Source organism: Erinaceus europaeus, chromosome X (assembly GCF_950295315.1).
Source record: "Erinaceus europaeus chromosome X, mEriEur2.1, whole genome shotgun sequence".
NCBI lineage: Eukaryota > Metazoa > Chordata > Mammalia > Eulipotyphla > Erinaceidae > Erinaceus > Erinaceus europaeus.
Window position 1 is genome coordinate 90,838,740 of NC_080185.1, and position 18,805 is coordinate 90,857,544.

Here is an 18,805-nt window from a genome sequence, read left to right on the forward strand (position 1 = left end):
GCATGCAGCCCCAAGAGAGGTGAAGGGCAAAGACCAGCCCGTCCTCGCAGAGCAGGGCATCATCAGCAAGAATGAGACCAGAACAAAGACACACACACACACACACACCCAAACACCTCCATGGCTGAGGGTGTGAACACTGTATGGCAAGTGTGCCAGGTATCAGGCTGGGAAAGGAACCAGTTTCCTCTTCCCTTCTTCATTCTCTTCTCCAGACTTTTAATCACTTCTGAATTCCCACCCCCCCTTTTAAGTAGAGACAAAGTAGAAGCAGAGAGAGAGAGAGAGAGAGAGAGAGAGAGAGAGAGAAACAGAGATGGACACACACAGATATCCCAGCATTAAAGCTTCCTCCAGGGTCCTGGGGACTGGGCTAGAACCTGGGTCGTGTACAGGTGATCTATCCTGCCGGTCCAGGAATTCCTTTTCATTAACCAAGCTGCAATGAGGCAGGCCGACAAAACCACCACCAAACAGTAGAGCCAAGTGGCCACAGTGGTGTCGGGAGACAGTGACGGAAGGGGACCACAGCCAGGCCTCCCAAAAAGCTGAAGCAGCCCCCATGAAAGAGCTTGGGGTTCACAGAAAGCCACAGTACTGAGCCAGCCCTCCCGAGTGCAGAGAGGGTGCAGGGGGATGGAGGCAGCCTGGGGAATCGGGTTGCTGGGGTGGGGGGAGCAGGAGTCAGAGTACCTGAGAGATGGCCCACTGGGCCGCGGCAATGGCAGTGCTGGCCACTGAGGCAGCGTTGATGCGGCTGCCTTCATTAGAGGCCATGTCCCTGAGGGAGGGATGTAAGAGAAGGGGAATGAGGCGGGAGGTCCCAAGCCAAGGTGCACACCGGGAAGGGATAGGGGTGAGGCCCTAACCTCTTAGAACCCTTGGCAAATTCAACATTGATGGTCTTGCCGTCGATGGTGAGTGGCGGGTGAAGGGCCTGCAGGATCTGCAGCAGCTGGGCTGCCTCCTGGAGGAGGAAGAGAGAGAGGGACAGAACGGTCAGGCCCGGGGAGGTCCCCGGCTCCATTGCCCTGTTTCTAGACTGGGGGGGGTCACACTGAGGGGCTGGGCTTAGACTCCCTCCTCCCTACCCTGGGGGCCGGGACCCTGGTTTCCCGGCCCCCCCCCTGTGCCGCCCTCACCACGATTGTGGAGAGTTGGATAAAGGCAAAGCCTCGGTTCAGCTGGGTCTGCTTGTCCTTGATGACACGCACGTTGGAGGAGGACAGCACCGCGTAGGGCGCCAGAGCCCCCAGGATGGAGTCCATGGTGCTGTGTGGGTTCAGGTTGCGCAAGATGATGGCTGCGGGGTAGGGCCGAGAGTTAGGGGGCAGCCCGGCTTTCGTTCTGCTCTAGCCCCACCCTCTGTGGCCTCAGCTCTGCACCTGCTGCTTCTCAGATTTTCCCAAGCCACGCCCCCCCCCCCCCCCCCCGACAGAGACCCCACCCCCACCCCGCCCCCAAGGAGGAACCAAGTCCTGGTCGCTACACCTTCTCTCTGGCATCGGAAGAACCCAACCCAGACAAACCCTAGGGCAGAGAGGAAGGGAAAAGGAACACATGACTCACTGTCATTGGCGTTCTCTGAGCTTGGCTCTGAGCCTTGGTTTAGGGCTTGGGAGGCCAGCACTCCCTGAGCCTGGTAGGGCTGCGGCAGGGGAAGCAGGCCCTGGCTCAGCTCTCGCCCACCCAGTGGCAGCGTCTGCTGATCCAGCCTTGCACCCAGCGGCAGTTTCTGCTCTGCCTCTGTGTGTGTGGGGGGGGGACAGCAGAAGAGAGGCCAGTGACAAAAAAACACTCTCTCGATCTCTCGGAGTGTTTGTTCTCCTGCCCTGAGCCTCAGCCCCTCACCCTCCTCCCTGCAAACCCCACATCCCAGGGATGGGGGAGGTAGGAGAGCCTCACCAGACTTAGGCACGCCACATTTGAAGCACTTCTCTCGGCGTTTGAAGTTCTGGACTCCACACTGTGAGGCACAGGCCAGACCATCAGGGTATGTGTGTGTGAAGGGGCTTCCCAGTGCACCTCTAACTCAGACCCAAATGGCCCCCAGAACTCCAGTGCCTCAGGTAGGGAGATGCCAGGGCAAGGGGGGGAAAGGGGAGGGATCTGGCCGTCATTCTTAAGCAAGTGACTCTCCACACTCCCTGGTCACAAACCATCACATGTCTAGCCCTAGAAGCCAACAGCACCACTGTCTAACTAGACTCCCGCTCCTTCACTGTCTTGAGGACTAGATGGCTCAAGGCTCATGAGAAGTACCCCTCAGGTATTCTGGCCTCAAGATGTACCCCACCCCTTTCCACATTCCACTCTGTGAGCACTGCTCTCATGCCGAGCCCTGCTTTGCAAGCCCAGGACATGGCCTCTGTTCTTGTGACCTCCCAGTGGGGGGGGGGGTGGAGGGCAGATGTAGCAGTGTGGAGGCCAGTCTGTGAAGACAGTAACAGGCAGAGGCTCAGAGAAGAGAAAGTACCGGGGGGGGGGGGGGCACTGGCTCACTCAGCTGGGTAACAGTCAGCAGGGATATTTGTTCTGGGCGACCTGGCAGTTTGGTTTGGCTGGGAAGCTGGTGCTAGCAGAGGGAGAAAGGGCAGACTGTGTGTTTTTTGTTTGTTTGTTTCCCCATAGCTGGTTCAGAAAGGAAGAAGAGAAAAGCCTGTGTCAGATCTGGAGAGGAAAAGGTACCAGGGGAGAAATACTTGGCTTAGGCTCAGAGAGACAGGGGGCTTTTTGTAGAGAATGAACACAGCTAGAGGTGGCGTAGGGGACTGTCCCAGTAGGGAGGCAGGAAAAAGGTTGGTATACTGGAGAGAGTTCACAGTCACTGCCCAGGTGAGGGGTGGACCGTGTGGACCGGACCTGGGGACCAACAATGTGGGAGGAGAAGGAGAGAAAGCAAGCGGATTATCTGATCATAAGGAGTATCTGGGGTGGGGGTAGATAGCACAACAGTTACACAAAGACACTCTCTCATGCCTGAGGCTCCAAAGTCTCAGGTTCATATCCCCTGCACCACTATAAACCAGAGCCGAGCACTGCTCTGATTAAAAAAAAAAAAAAAGTAAAAGGAGTATCTAAAAATAACAGGAGTCACAATGCTGTTTTGCTCCTTCTCTCTCTTCCCTTTTTGCTTTTTTATTTTCCCTTTACCAGAGCTTACGGTGGTGTGGGGGGATTGAACCTGGGACCTGGGAGCGTCAGATATCACAGTCTGTTTGCATAACTGTTACACTGTGTCCCTTGCCCTTCCCACTGCTGCTTTTGCACCAGACAGGTGCTCCAGCCCTTCCTAAGCAGAGCTCTCCTCAGGGACGGGGGTCAGGACTGCCCACAGGCTCCAGGTAGTCCTGACCAAGGTAGTCCAAGGGTGAATTCAAGTCCCCTCTGTGAATCGCAGTTTCCTCTTAAGGAACGTGACTGCAAAAACCTGAACCTTGTACCTGGAAGTCTCAGGTGGGACATGTCTGGGTCAGAGGGGGCCTCAAGACTGGGTCACCTGACAGGTGCTCAAAGCACCTGTGGTTGCCTTCAGGGTAACAGCTGACACGGATGCGGTGCTAGATGTGGCCCCGGGTATTGCTCAAAGAACTACCCTCTCAATCAGCACATTTAACTCCTCCTAGCCACCTTTAGGGAGAAGTATTATTAGTATTCACGTTTCAGATACAGGGAGAAGAAGGCAGAGAGGTTCCGAACCTTGACCAAAGCCAAGGCAGACCTGGATGCCTCACAGCAGCCAGTCTGGCTGTGAGGTCCACATGCCACATAGCTGCACTACCTCACTGCAGCCACCAGTCTACTTATTTCCTGGAGCTTTTGGTTAGATGGGGCCCTCTGAGGGAGTTGGGGTTGAGGTGGGGTTAAGGGGGGTTACTGAGCTGGGCTGGAGCACCCACACTGCATAAGATGGAGGCCCCGAGGACAGAGACATGCTGTGGCCACTGCTGGTACTGCCTCTATCCTCGGCTAGTGCCGCACGACGCCCCTGTACCTTGTTACACAGCCAGTCCTCGTTGATCTTGGGCTTGGGGTCGCTGTAGTGCATAGACACCTTCTGGCCCAGGATGTTGAGGGAGTGCTGTGGGAAAAAGCAGACTGCAGTGAGGCCCAGGAAGCAGTGCCCCACGCACCGTCTCAGCACAGGAGAAGAGAGTGAGCGAACCCTTCAGCTGGATGGATGAGGGACAGGGAGCGGAGGGAGGTCGGAGAACGGACGAGGGAAGAAGGAAGGGAAGGAGGGAGGTCAGGTGCCACAGCCCTCGGGCGCAGCTGTTTTGCTGCCTGGGGCGGGCACACGCATACACACGTGAACACATGCCACCAGGCACACAGTGCTTGGCTGGCCGACGCTTGCTGGACAGTGGGAAAAACGCCCCCCCCCATTTGGCCCTGCCACTGCCAGGCCACGAGGGCCAGCACTACACAGGCTACCTTTGGGGGTCAGGGAGACAGGAGAGGGAGGGGAGATACGGGGGGGAGTACTGGGGAGGGAAGGAGAGAGAGAGAGAGAGAGTGTGTGTGAGAGAGAGAAAGAGAGAGAAAACAAAGTACAGTGTGCACACGCGCTAGTGCCGGAGAAGGGGGGGAAAAGGTAAGAGCCATATTCAAAAGAAGGGAGTTTCTGCTTTTGAGGCTGTCTTCCACGGCTAGCTCAGCTCTGGGCCCATGGCACTTGCCTATGGCCAGTAGAGGAGGCCTCGGGTTTGGCCCTGCCCCATGGCTCTCCACCAATGCCCCACCTCAACAAGCTGGGCTTGGGGTAAGTAAGTGGAGAAGAAGGTCCCAAAGCTGCTGGACTGGGAGCCCACACTGGGCTGAGGGAAGCCGGGTTGTCCCTTCTCACTGCCACCTGCCTTGCTGAGAGGGCAAGGCTGCCCTGTAGAGAGTGGAGGGCTGGTGTGACCGAAGCAAGTCAGTCACTGGCAGTTGACGGCTGCTTTAGGTCAACGGAGCAGCACTGACCTCTCATGTGCCACTCAAAAAAGATGGGCCTCACATGCAGGGAGTTGGCAAAATAGAACTTGCTAGCAAGTGTGCCAATGGCTAAGCTCCCTAGTGGCTGGGTAGCCAGTTGTGCTTGAAGTCTGGATTCTGGCTAAATCCAGAGCACGTCAGTCCCCTGGTGGTGGTGGGGGGGGTCTGGGTGAAAGGAAGACCCTCCACCCCTAGCAGCCCTTTATCTGGAAGCTCAGTCAGGAGAGGCGGAGGGGCAAGGCTAGTACCTGGCAGAGGGAAGGGGCCAGTGGTAAGCGTGGGTTCTGGAGGGAAGTCAAGTGGGTAGCAAGAGATGGGGAGAGGAGAAAGTTAGGGTCAGGAAGGGGAGAGAGAGGGGGTGGGGTGGGGGTTGGGACACAGGGCCACGGGGCAGGGAACTGTGTCCATAAGAATCAGGCGATGGGGAGCGCTCGATTACAAAGTAGTATTTGTTTGGGGGGGGGTTCAAGTGCGGCAAAGCAACCTGATTGGCTTCCATCCATCGTGTAGCGTCCTGCAAGTGACTAAACTCGACGAAGGCGAAGCCCCGGCTCTGACCTGGAGACAGCATTCAGATACAGACGCAGTGGGTTAGTCAACAGCTTTGGACACGCGGCGTTCCCGGGGGCGGGACCCGAGGGGAGAGGACCAGGGGCAGAGAGGGAAGGGGGAGAGGAAAAATGAAGAAGGGAGAGAGAAAAGCAGTCAGAGAGAGAAAGACCAAGGTGGTGGGAGGCAAGGAAGATGGCTGGGAGGGCAAGAAAGAGGGAAGGATAGGAAAACAGTTGGAGAGAGGTGGGGACAGGAGCGCAGGGAGAAATGCACACACACCAGCTGGGAAGAAAGACGTGGGTCAGGCAGACCTGCCCGACCAGTCTGAGGTGACAGAGAGGGACAAAAGAAATCAGGAAGGAAAGAGTACAAGTAGAGGTCTGTCCCCAGAGAGGGAGGGCAGACGGGCAGACTGCTGGCTCAACATGGGCCAGGATAAGTAACTGGAGGGAAGGTCCTGCCACAAGGCTAGCGGAGCCCAGTGACAGGTGTCCAAAGGCTCTAGGGCCAGCAGGAACCTGGGCGGCTTCTGGGTGGGAAGGTTAGGGACACTTTGGTCACCTCAGTCTCACTGCAGTGCTCACCAGGGCCAAGTTTGAGGCAATTAACGCCACCTACAGTCTGGGGCCTCCAAAAAGAGAACTGGGCACTGGGATGAGAAGGACCTTAAAGGATCAGTGGGTGTCTGGGACAAGTGCCCAAGGTCACAGAGGCGGCTGCACCTGGGCCGCCACACTAGAGCAAGAGATTCAGAATCTCTAGCAGCATGGAGCCTTGCTGAGGTGAAGCAGAGCGAGACCTACGTGGAACTGAGAGAGACTCCAGGCCTGGCCAGGGTTGGGGAAGAGAGTCAAAGGCTTGAGGACACAAGAAAACACCTCCTTTGGAGATGAACATACGGGGCGGGCAGAAATGGGGGAGGCTGGGGTTTGGGAAAGGTTCATTCTCCACAGGAATAACTGTTAGGGCGCACAGGAAGATGAGATGGTGTAATGAGGGGGAGGGGAAGAAGAACCTGGGGGAGAGGAAGACAGAGATCTAGACGGATGCATGTGGAGGTGTGGGGAGAATTAAGAGATGGAGAGAGAGAGAGAGAGAGAGAGAGAGAGAGAGAGAGAGGGAGAGGGAGAGAGAGAGAGAGAGAGACACCCAGGGAGGCAGAAGGAGGCCTCACTGGGCCTGCCTTGGGGAGCCTAGGCCAGAGGGCCTGCAGAAACAACTCCCCCCAACCCCCTCGCTAACTTAAGGCCAGTTCCCTGTCGCCTACCGGGGGAGGAAGGAACAAGCGAGGCCGGACAGTGACTGCCCCCTGGGATGCAGGGATGCACCCTTTAAGGAGAGCCAGCCCTGTCTCCCCCCTTGGGACACGTCAAACTGGCTTTCTAGCTGGTACCAGACATGTACTGGGAGAGCAAGGGGTAGGGTAATGAGAAGGAAGGGAGTATACTGGGGTGGGGGTGGGGATTTCCAACTCAGATACTGGAGTATCGCAAAGAGGAGGGTCCCCAGAGCCTGGCCCTGCCCCTGCCCCTGGGGAGCACTCAGGTTAGTGCTGGCCCCCTCCCTGACATCCCCAAGGCTGCTGGCTGCAGCTGTGGGGAGAGCAGGATAAGGGCAAGAGAAGGCACCCCCCACACCCCCGCAAAGCTGCCCAATCCCAGCTGTGGCAGGGAGGCAGGGTGAGGAGGGTGGGGGAGAAAGGGGAGGCAGGAGGGAGACTTGGAGGCTGAGGCTGGCCAGTGGATGGGGAGGGCACCGGGAACAAAAGCTCACCTGAGGATTTGTTTCGCATCAGCCGGACCTCCCGGGCTTGGACGCCATGGGACTGCAGCTGGCCACGGATCTGTACGGGGAAATGCAGATTGGGGTGGGCTCAGAACAAGGGGGCTGCTGGGTATCTGAGGCTGGCCCCACACAGGCGGTCATCTAAACCCAACCCAAGCTCAGGGCCTGCCCCCAGCAGGGTGGGGCACAGGCCCAAACACACCCACACCAATTCCCAGGCTCAGCTTTTGGCCCCAGACTTGCAGAGAGTGAGTCACAGGAAGAAAAAGGCGCAGAGCAGGGTGAAGCAGGGCAGGAAGATGACCGCTGGAGGAGAGGGAAGCGCGCAAAAGACCAAAAGAAAGCAAGCAGACCAAGAACAGTGGGTGGGGAGATTCTGATAACAGGCTTGGTGCGGCCACAAAGTGAAGGAATCTGGGGTGCCATTTCTGCACCTCGCAAAGAAACGCCCCCCCCACTTGTACCAAGAGACCTGGGGCAGGGAGAGTGTGGGGTCTAGACCAATACCAGTCATGTGCCTGAGACCACAAGGGGCACAGAGACGGGGGGGGGGCAAGAACAAAAAAGTGTGACCATGAATTTGGAGGTCTCCCTGGAGGCAGTTAGCCGGAGGAACACTGCAGAGGGAACTTAAGGATCCGGGTCAAATGAGACAGGGCCTCTCAGTCTATGGATCCTCACCCAGAAGACTGAGGTGGGGCATCTACACTCTGCATTCTCTGGCAAGACACTTACTGCACCTGTGCTGCAGGTTAAACTTGAGAAAGAACATACGCACGCGCGCGAACACACACACACACACACACACACACACACACACACACACACACACACGTTTACAAGGACCGCAAACAGGGTGAGCTCAAGAAACATCGAGAATGTGGGATCTGGAGTTCACATCCCAGATGGGCCCTGCCACTCACTGACTATGGGACCTTGGGTAAGTTGCGTCATTGCTATGGCCGGAGACCTGGCTCACTCACGCACCAAATGGAGATAACAGAGTATTTTCCCTGAAGGGTGGCTGTGAGGATCAAATTAGGCCTGGTGCGCTGCCCACCCTGCGATAACACCCCAACAAACGCCGGCATTTGGCTACTGCTCGATCTTGAGAAGCTCTCTCAGACACAAAGGGGAGGCTTTCTATGACAAAATGGCTCAGCTGGCAGACCTCAGAGGTGATCTGAGCAGAGACTGGGGCAGGAGGGATAGTAAGAAGGAAGGTTGTTGTGGCCCTCTGGGGAGGGGGGTCTCCCTCAGAAGTATATATGAGAAGGAAACAGAAGAAAAGGAAGGGAAGGGGGAGGGAAAGAATGTCACTAAGAGAACTAAAGCGGGGAGGCTGTCAGCAGCAGCGGAGGCAGATGAAGCAGCAGCCAAGGCTCTGTGGCCAGGCTTGTGAGGAGATTCACTGCTGCTGACAGGAGGAGGCTGGGAGGGCGGGGCTCCTGCATCTTCCCTATCCCCAACAGTGCCTGGCGCTGCGCCCAGTGAGCTGGCCCTGGTCAACACATGTGGAATGGCTGGATGAGCAGGGGAATGTGTGGGAAGAATGTTCTGTTCCCTCCCACACCCGCCACCACAGCCCCTTTGGCCAAACCAGCCTACTGGACACTCCTTCTCTCCTGACCGGGAGCCGCCAGAGGCTGCCCAGAGGTGGGGCTCAGAAGCTGGCGGGGAAAAAGACATGAAAAGGTCAGGGTGGGGGAGTCGAGGGCCCTCAAGAAGACCCAGCCTGGCCTCCTGCTCTGCCGCCTGCCCGGGGCCATGGGGGGCACGTACGTCATCCTCAGTGGCTGCCTGTGGCAGCATCCTCAGCATGACGATGTTACTGGCCTTCTCCTCCTCCTCCTCCTCCTCATCCTCCTCCTCCTCCTCCCCTTGCTCGGTCCGATAGTCCTGGTCCCGATAGTCGCCGTCTCGGGGGAAGCCTGGTGGGCCGGTGGGGCTGTGCCTGTGCCGCCGCCGCCGCCTACGCTGAGTCTCAGAGCCCGGGGAGGCCTCGTAGGAATCCTGGCCGACAGAATGAGATGAGAGACACCAGACAGGCAGTCAGCCTGGGCCAGGCCTGGCCGCTGGCTCTCTGAGGCAGGCAGGCTCTGAAAGCCGGGGGTGGGCGGGCTTTGGCTAAAGGCGTGGGGCAGGCAGGCAGGGTAGGCTTGGACTGCACCCCTTCTAGAGCTGGAGAGTCTCCATGGCTGCCTTGGTGGGGAGTGGGTGCTGGTGGCCATATAGGTGTGGGAGAGGCAGACAACCAGACACTGTGTAGACTTGCTAGGAAAAGATGGCTTGGGCTTGGCACCCTAAACATTGCCCTGTGTGTACCCCCTCAACTTCACGCCTCCCTTGCCGGCCAGCTCAGCTAAGTAGGCACACAATTTTTTTGTGTGTGTGTGTGTGTGTGTGTGTGTGTGTGTGTGTGTGTGTATGTGTGCCACACATTGTTTATAATTCCCATCTTGGGCCTGGGCCCTGCAACCAGCTTGTGTGTATTAGAAGTCTGAGATCTTGACCAGAACAGGCCATAGCGGCCCAAGAAGGTGCCGGGGCCACAGCGCCATCCCTTGATCTGTGAATTCCTTGCTTGGCCATTTTTCCAGCATCACCAGGCTCCCTCCCAACAGCGTGTGGCTGCTGATTCGTGGGTAGGACTCAACCCTTTCTTCCAGGACAAAGCAGGCAGGCCCGGGGCCATACCCCTCCTGCCTATAAGTAGTGGTGGTAGTGGTGGTGGTGGTGGTGGTGGGGGGGAACAGGACATAACTCGAGTGCTCTGCTTCCACTTCTCCCAAAGGTCCACACCTATTGCTCTGGAAACATCCAGGCACAGTTCACTGTCAAGAGGGATGCTGGGTACCCACCACAGGGCTATGTACTGGACTGCGAGGCATGGCTAAAGGCCTACACCCTGTCCCTCCTACTTCCCTGGCTAGGTTACAGGAGTAGCCACCCCCTGCTTCAGATAAGAGAGCTACCTGCCTGCTTGGACCAGAGTCCCAACTGTCCTCCTCAAACTAGAGCTCCCTGATGGTGAGCATCATGCCTCCCTTGCCTCTTAGGCTAGGATTAACTCCCCCAAGCTTAAATGAAACATCCAAGAGAGTTTTTCCTTCTACCTAGTGCTCTACCACCACGGAGTTGGCCCTCCCCCTGACCTCTACCGAGCTGTTCTGCATGGTGCTACTCAGTTTCCCAATTGCTCCCCTTCCCCCAGCCCAGACATCAGGTCCCATGGAAGAGGCTCTTCAAGTGCCCCAACTGACTGGGAGCAGGCAGAACAGGGCTTGCAGTGAACCATGGATGCCAGCTGAGCAACAGGGAGGAAGGGAGAGAGGGGGTGGCCAGCAGTCCTCAGAAGTATAGAGCCAAGCATATGGAAGTCAAGGAGATCCAACCTGAGAGGGACGCCCCCAGTGAGGGAAATGGGGACAGACCCTCTAGGTGAGGCAAAGCCACCGAGCACAGTCTGAAGGCATGGGGCGGGGGGAGAGGGGGCCGAGAGCTGCCTGCACACGGCACTATAGCCAGACAATGGCCCTGCAGGAAGGAGCCTGCCCACCCAGGCCTGGCCTGGCTCTCCCGAGCCCTCACCTCTGCACTCTGTTCCTCGGATGAATCGTCATAGTCGTGTTTGCCCTCCTGGCTGCCGTACTCTCGGGGATAAGAACGGTAGTCCATGTCCCGGTAGTCATGGTCTCGGCTGCGATTATCCCCACCATCGTCCTGGGAACGGTCAGTGGCCCCATAGCGGCCAGTCCTGTCTCCACGACCACCTCTGGAGGAAGAAGGGGAAGATTAGGGTTACACCGCACAATTCTCCCTCCCTTGAGACCTTCAGCCTCAGCCTTGACCTGGGATCCTGAAATCCTAACCTCTAGGGGCGAGCTGGCACCCCCACCCCGTGTATGCCTGGCGCTGCCGCCTAGGTCTTCCTAGTGTTCACTCTCTGCATCCCAGTGCAAATGCTCTCTGGGGTAAAGCTAGTCAAGCCCAACTGTATCTTCTTAATGGCTTCCTGTTACTTTTTATTTTATTTTCCCTTTTGTTGCCCTTGTTGTCTTTTTATTGTTGTTGTTATTGATGTTGTCGTTAGATAGGGATAGGACAGAGAGAAATGGAGAGAGGCGGGGAAGACAGAGAGGGAGAGAGAAAGACAGACAACTGCAGACCTGCTTCACCGCCTGTGAAGCGACTCCCCTGCAGGTGGGGAGCTGTTGGCTTGAACTGGGATCCTTATGCCGGTCCTTGCGCTTTGTGCCATGTGTGCTTAACCCGCTGCGCTACTGCTCGACTCCCGGCTTCCTGTTATTCTTAAGCTGAGACACTAACAATGCTCACCATGGTCCTACAAGGCCTGCAGGGTCCACTGGGACAAGGTGCCTGCTGACCCCTCTCCCTCCGCGTCACTGGGCACTGTCCCACCCTGTCCCTCTGCTTCACAGACTAGCTAGCACTGAGAGTTGCTTTGCCAGTCTTTCCCTGTCACAATGATTGATTACTGTCTCAAAATTGATTACATCGGCATTTCTCCAATTATAGTCATTTTATCTGTCTATAAGAGAACTGCTCAGCTCTGACTTATGATGATACAGGGGACTGAACTTGGGACTCTGGAGCCTCAGGCTTGAGTCTTTCTACATATCCATGAGGCCATCTCCCCTGCCCTCTTCAATTATAATTCAAAGTGAATAGTGTTTGATCTGGGAGATCAAACAGTGGATACAGTGCTGGACTCTCAAGCATGAAGTCCTGACTTCAATCCCCGGCAGCACATGTACCAGACTAATGTTCGGCTTTCACTTTCTCCTCCTACCTTTCTCATTATTAAATAACTAAAATTAAAAAAGGTGAACAGGTTGGGGGGCCGGGCGGTGGCACACCGGGTTAAGCACACATAGTACGAAGTGCAATGGACCCATGCAAGGATCCTTTGATTCAAGCCCCAGGCTCCCCACCTGCAGGGGGGATGCTTCACAAGTAGATGAAACAGGTCTGTAGGTGTCCTTTCCTCCTTTCTATCTCCCTCTCCCTTCTCATTTTCTGTTTTATATAATAGTAATAATAGTTCCCCCCCACTCCCCACCTGCAGGGGGGCCCTTCACAAGTGGTGAAGCAGGTCTGCAGGTGTCTATCTTTCTCTCCCCCTGTCTTCCCCTCCTCTCTCCATTTCTCTCTGTCCTATCCAACGACAATGACATCAATAACAACAATAAAAAACAAGGGTAACAAAAGGGAAAAAATAAATAAAATATTTAAAAAGGAGGGTATGTGTACAAAAACTAGCTTAGCCCCCAATGGCAGAAGGTAGAAACAGTTTGGTGGAGAGTGAGGTGCATTGACAACTAATCTTGAGACGTGGAACTACACTCCTGTGACAACAATCCTGTGAAACCAACATTTCTTCAAAAATTAAAAAGGATATATCCAACAATAAATAAATATTTCAAATAATAAAAACAAATTAAAAGAATGTCACGTTTAACTCTCAAGAGTTTTTTTTTTTTTTTTGCCTCCAGGGTTGTTGCTGGGGCTCAGTGCCTGCACTATGAATCCACTGCTCCTGGAGGCCATTTTTCCCATTTTTGTTGCCCTTGCTGTTATTGCTGGCAAGTAAGAGAGAAATGAAGAGATGAGGGGAACACAGAGGGGGAGAGAAAGATAAGACACCTGCAAACCTGCTTCACCACTTGTGAAGTGACTACCTTGCAGGTGGGGAGCTGGGGGCTCGAACCGGGATCCTCACGCCGGTCCCTGCGCTTTGTTGGCACCATGTGCGCTTAACCGGCTGCACTACTGCCTGGCCCCTCAAGAGTGGCTTTTACATCCTGGTGTATGTAGTGTCTGGCTCAGTTCTTATTTTATGAGAGAGAGAGAGAGAGAGATAACAGAGACAATCAAGCATTGCTCTACTACCCATGGAGTTCAACATGTTTTGTTTTGTTTACTCTTCTTTTTGTCTTTGTTGCTTTCTCATGTGGTGCTGGGAATCCAATCCAGAGTCTTACCCATAAAAGGCACAGGCTCTACCACTGACACTATCCCTGGCCCCATTTAAAGGCATACACTTTTTTGTGTGTCTCCAGGGTTATCACTGGGGCTTGGTGCCTGCACTATGAATCCACTGCTCCTGGAGGCTATTTTTTTCCCTTTTTGTTGCCCTTGTGTATCGTCATTGTTATTATTATTGTTGTTGTTACTGCTGTCATTGTTGTTGGGTAAGACAGAGAGAAATCTGAGAGAGGAGGAGAGAAAGACAGACACTTGCAGACCTGCTTCACCACTTGTGAAGTGACCCCCCCCCATGCAGGTGGGGAGCCGGGGGCTACAACTGGGATCTTTGTGCCGGTCCTTGCGCTTTGCACTATGTGTGCTTAATCCGCTGTGATACCTACCGCCTGACTTCCTAAAAGTGTACCATTTGTCAACACAAAGTCAGCTCAGGATCTTGTGCAGTCACTAGCCTGAACCTTACCGTCACTCCAAACAGAAGCTATCCATCCTGTGACTTTTATTCTACTTTCTGTCTCTGAATTTGTCTAAGTATCTCATGTAAGTGGAGTCATTATCTACCCCTATGTCTGGTTTATTTCACATAGCGTGATATTTCCAAAGTTCATCTGTGTCAGAATCTCATTGCCTTTTAAGACTGAGTATGTATGTAAATATGACACACACAAACACACACACACACACACACACACACACAGTTCTGTTTATCCACTCAGACGTTGCTGGGCACCTGATATTCATAATATCCAAAACCACCTACTGGTTGTTTTGGATATTATGAATAATGTTACTATGAACACTGGTAGACCAGTATCTGTCTGAGTCCCTGTTTTCAATTATTTTGGGTATGTACCTAGAGTAGAATTGCTGGACCATATGATGATTCCGTTTACTCTTTTAAAGAACCACCAAACTGTTTCACAGCTGGTGCGCCATTTTGTACTCCCACCAGCAATGCAGTGGTCCCAGTTCCTCCACATTCTCACTGACTTATCTTGTACCTTTCTGTGTGCTTATTGGTCATTCGTGTATCACCTTTGAAAAATTATCTACTTGAATCTTCTATTCATTTTTTTCTTGACTTGGGGGTTTCTCTCTCTCTCTCTCTCCTTTTTAAAAATTATTTATTTATTTATTTATTTATTTGTCTTTTTTGTTGCCCTTGTTGGTTTTTTATATTTATTTATTTATTCCCTTTTTTGTTGCCCTTGTTGTTTTTATCATTCTTGTGCTTATTATTGTTGTTGTTGTTATTGATGTCGTTGTTGCCGGATAGGACAGAAAGATAGATACCTGCAGACCTGCTTTACCACCTGTAAAGTGACCCCCTGCAGCTGGGGATCCAGGGGGCTCGAACCGGGATCTTTCCGCCTGGTCACCGCCCGACTCCCCTGGGGTTTCTCTTATTGTTAGATTGGTGTTATTTCGGTGCTAATACCTAATCAGATCTAAGATTTGAAATACATTCTTCCACTAGGGGAGTTTTCCTTTCACTCTCTTGAATACTGTCCTCTGAAGTACAAAACTTTCCTTCTTTCTGTTTTTCTTTATTTTATTTTTTTAAAAAGAATTTATTTATTCATGAGAAAGATAGGAGAGAGAAAGAACCAGACATCACTCTGGTACATGTGCTGCCAAGGACTGAACTCAGGACCTCATACTTGAGAGTCCAATGCTTTATCCAATGCGCCACCTCCTGGACCACTTTTTTCTTTTTTTTTAGATTTCTTCATTGCACATGGTAGGTAGCATGTGTACTCAACCAAGCACACCAACGACCCTGGCACAAAACTTCCTAATCTTGAACTCAAATGTATTTACAAACAATTTTGATTTACAGAAAAGTTTGAGGATAGGAGTTTCCATACATTTCACTCAGCCTCCCCCAACGCTTACAAAACAACAGCTGTTAAAAATTTTTTTTTTAAAAAAAACTTTATTAGGTTTACATAGACTTTCTTAGAATCTCACCAATTTTTTCCACAAATGCCTTCTCTTTCTGTTTTAGGACACCCATATTTCATTTATTCATCAGGTCAACTTAGTCTCCTTTGTCTTGTGAGATTTTTTTCTCTGCCCTTTCTTGTTCCTTTTTTTTAAATGACCTGCTGGCAAGGATATATGGGAACGAGACATTTTTATATTGTTGGTGGGAGTAGAAACTGGAGATAATGGGCCAAATGAAAAATCTATATATCCTCGGGCTCCTAATTTTTGCTGGTATTTAACACACAATATACTTTCACACGCACAAAAATGCTATTCATGAAAAACACTTGTTTATAAAAGCAACGTATGGGGCAGCAAACTTAGGTTCCTGATTTGATCCTTGGTCACTCACTCAATGAGACAGAGATACACTAAAATCAATTTTTACAACTAACAAGGGGCAGGGGAAACAGTGTAAAGGTTCTGCAAAAGACTTTCATGCCTGAGGCTCTGACGTCCTGGGACCTATGCTCATTGCCACTAAGTCAGAACTGAGCAGTGCTCTGATTTCACTCTCTCTGTGTATCCTTTTTCTTACTGAAATGAATTAAATAGGGGCCAGGTGGTGGCACACCTGGTTGAATATACACATTACAATATACAAGGAACTGGGTTTTCCCACCTGCAGGGGGAAAGCTTTAAGTGGTGAAGCAGTGTTGCTGGTGTCTTTCTCTCTATCCTTCTCTATCACTCCCTTCCCTCTTGATTTCTGGCTGTCTCTATCCAATAATCAAAGACAATATTTATTTATTTATTCATTTATTTTCCCCTTTTTGTTATTACTGTTGTCGTTGTTGGATAGGACAGAGAGAAATGGAGAGAGGAGGGGAAGACAGAGGGGGGAGAGAAAGACAGACACCTGTAGACCTGCTTCACCGCCTGTGAAGCGACTCCCCTACAGGTGGGGAGCTGGGGGCTTGAACCAGGATCCTTATTCCAGTCCTTGTGCTTCGTGCCATGTGCGCTTAACTCGCTGTGCTTACTGCCCCGCTCCCAAATATATATATGTATTTAAAATGAAGTAAATAAAGTGTAGAAACAAAGCCTAGTAAGTAGGCAGGGAATTGACACAGTAGTACAGCTCCTGGACTTGGAAGCATTAGGTCTTGAGCTTGATTGCCAGCACGGGGAACAGATTTGGAAAGTGACAGTATTTTAGCTGGAGCACTCTGACTAGACATGCTTCTAAAGGAGACTCTGAGGGGCCAGGTGGTGGCGCACCTGGCTGACTGCACGTTACTGTGCACAAGGACCCAAGTTTGGGCCCCCGGTCCCCACCTGCAGGGGGAAAGCTTCACAAGTGGTGAAGCACTGCTGCAGGTGTCTCTCTCCCTCTTCTTCTTCTTTTTTTTTCTCTTTTTTTTCCCCTCCAGGGTTATTGCTGGGCTCGGTGCCTGCACCATGAATCCACCGCTCCTGGAGGCCATTTTTCCCCCTTTTTGTTGCCCTAGTTGTTGCAGCCTCGTTGCGGTTATTATTGCCATTGTTGACGTTGCTTTGTTGTTGGACAGGACAGAGAGAAATGGAGAGAGGAGGGGAAGACAGAGAGAGAGAGGGGAGAGAAAGATAGACACCTGCAGATCTGCCTCACCGCCCGTGAAGCGACTCCCCTGCAGGTGGGGAGCCGGGGGCTCGAACCGGGATCCTTACGCCGGTCCCTGCGCTTTGCGCCACGTGCGCTTAACCCACTGCGCCACTGCCCGACTCCCCTCTCTCCCTCTTCATCTCCCCCTTCCCTCTCAATTTTTGGCTCTCTCTTTCAGATAAATAAAGATAATAAAAAAGTATTTAAGTAGATGCATTCTGTTCAAAATGTATCTCCAAGAAGCAGGACTGAATAGTAATATCTGAGCACTTCACCCCACCAAACAAACCCCCTCAAAAAATAATACAATAACGAATACCCAGGCACTCTTAAAGTGGAGTTTACTAAGCTCTGAAGACACAAGTAGCTCAAGTAATGCCATATTTGATCAGATATAACAGTGTTTTAAAAATGTAAAACCGGGGGTCGGGCGGTAGTGGATTAAGCACACGTGGCGCCAAGTGCAAGGATCAGCATTAAGGATCCCAGTTTGAGCCCCCGGCTCCCCACCTGCAGGGGAGTCGCTTCACAGGTGGTGAAGCAGGTCTGCAGGTGTCTCTCTTTCTCTTTTCCTGTCTTCCCCTCCTCTCTCCATTTCTCTCTGTCCTATCCAACAACGACAACATCAACAACAATAAAACAAGGGCAACAAAAGGGCAAAAAGAAAGAAAGAAAGGAAGGAAGGAAGAAAGAAAGAAAGTAAAACCAGCAGCCCCTACTAGAGTTCAGGGTGATTTTTAGTTACGGCTAATCTGATGCATCCTGGTGTGCTTGAGAACAAGTTGTATAAATATACCTGAAGGCCAAGGTGACAGCTACATGCCATAGGATGTGAGTGGTGAAAAAAGCAGATGTGGGGGCCAAGTGGTGGTGCACCTGGTTAAGTGCATGTTACAGTTCTGGGTTCAAGCCCCTGGTCCCCACCTGCAGGGGGAAAGCTTTGCGAGTGGTGAAGCAGGGCTGCTGGTGTCTCTGTCTCTCTCCCTCTCTATCTCTCCCTTCTCTTTCTATTTCTGGCTGTCTCTATCCTATAAATATAATAAAGAATTTTAAAAAAACAGATGTGATTTTTAAAAAAGATTTATTTATTAATGGGAAAGATAAGAGGGTGAGGAAAGAGCGAGAGAGAGATGGGAAGGAAGAACCAGAGATCACTCTGGACATGTGCTGCTAGGGACTGAACTCAGGACCTCGTGCTTGAGTGTCCAATGCTTTATCCACTGCGCCACCTCCCGGACCATGCGGATATGATTTTCCTTTATTTATTTAGTAGTGGATAAATAATACAGAGAGAAATTGAGAGGGGAGGGGGAGATAGAGAGGGAACATGAGACAGGGGCTGGGTGATGATGCACCTGGTTGAGTGCATGTGTTACAAAGTACAGGAACCTGGGTTTGAGCTCGCGTCCCGGTCCCCGGTCCCCACGTGCAGGGGGAAAGCTTTGCCAGTGGTGAAACAGTGTTGCAAGTATCTTGCTGTCTCTCTCCTCTCGTTATTCCCTCATTCTCTCTCTCTCTCTGCCTCCAGGATTATCATCACTGGGGCTTGGTGCCTGCATTACGAATCCACTGCTCCTGGCCAGTTTTTCAATATATATATTTTGATAGGACAGAAAGAAATTGAGAGGAGAGGGGGAAGATAGAGAGGGAGAGAGACAAACAGACACTTGCAGATCTGCTTTACCACTTGTGAAACAAACCCCCTGCAGATGTGGAGCCCGGGACTCCAACTGGGATCCTTGTGGGGTTCCTTTCAATTCATACTATGTGTGCTTAAGCCAATGCACCATTGCCTGCAGCCTCCCCCCCCTTTTTTAACCAGAGCAATGGTCAGCTCTGGCTGATGGTTGGGTGGAGGATTGAACCTGGAACTTTAGTCTCAGGCATGAGACTCTCTTTGCATAATCA

General features: G+C 52.4%; 1 protein-coding gene across 6 annotated transcripts in view; it reads right to left on the reverse strand.

The window, feature by feature from the left end:
• Nucleotides 1–18,805, reverse strand: part of RBM10 (RNA binding motif protein 10) — a 35,111-nt gene that overhangs the window by 4,945 nt on the left and 11,361 nt on the right. For 3 of the 6 annotated variants that reach the window (XM_060182466.1, XM_007529636.2, XM_016191083.2), the window contains exons 3-12: nt 10,906–11,089; nt 9,097–9,327; nt 7,303–7,372; nt 5,462–5,535; nt 3,995–4,081; nt 1,906–1,966; nt 1,570–1,746; nt 1,143–1,303; nt 870–967; nt 694–781 (exon numbers count right to left, since the gene is read on the reverse strand). In XM_060182466.1, coding sequence (XP_060038449.1) covers nt 694–781; nt 870–967; nt 1,143–1,303; nt 1,570–1,746; nt 1,906–1,966; nt 3,995–4,081; nt 5,462–5,535; nt 7,303–7,372; nt 9,097–9,327; nt 10,906–11,089 — 1,231 coding nt within the window. The remainder of the gene's footprint in view (nt 1–693; nt 782–869; nt 968–1,142; nt 1,304–1,569; nt 1,747–1,905; nt 1,967–3,994; nt 4,082–5,461; nt 5,536–7,302; nt 7,373–9,096; nt 9,328–10,905; nt 11,090–18,805) is intronic. The other 3 variants (XM_007529638.2, XM_007529640.2, XM_007529639.2) reach the window with 3 other exon arrangements.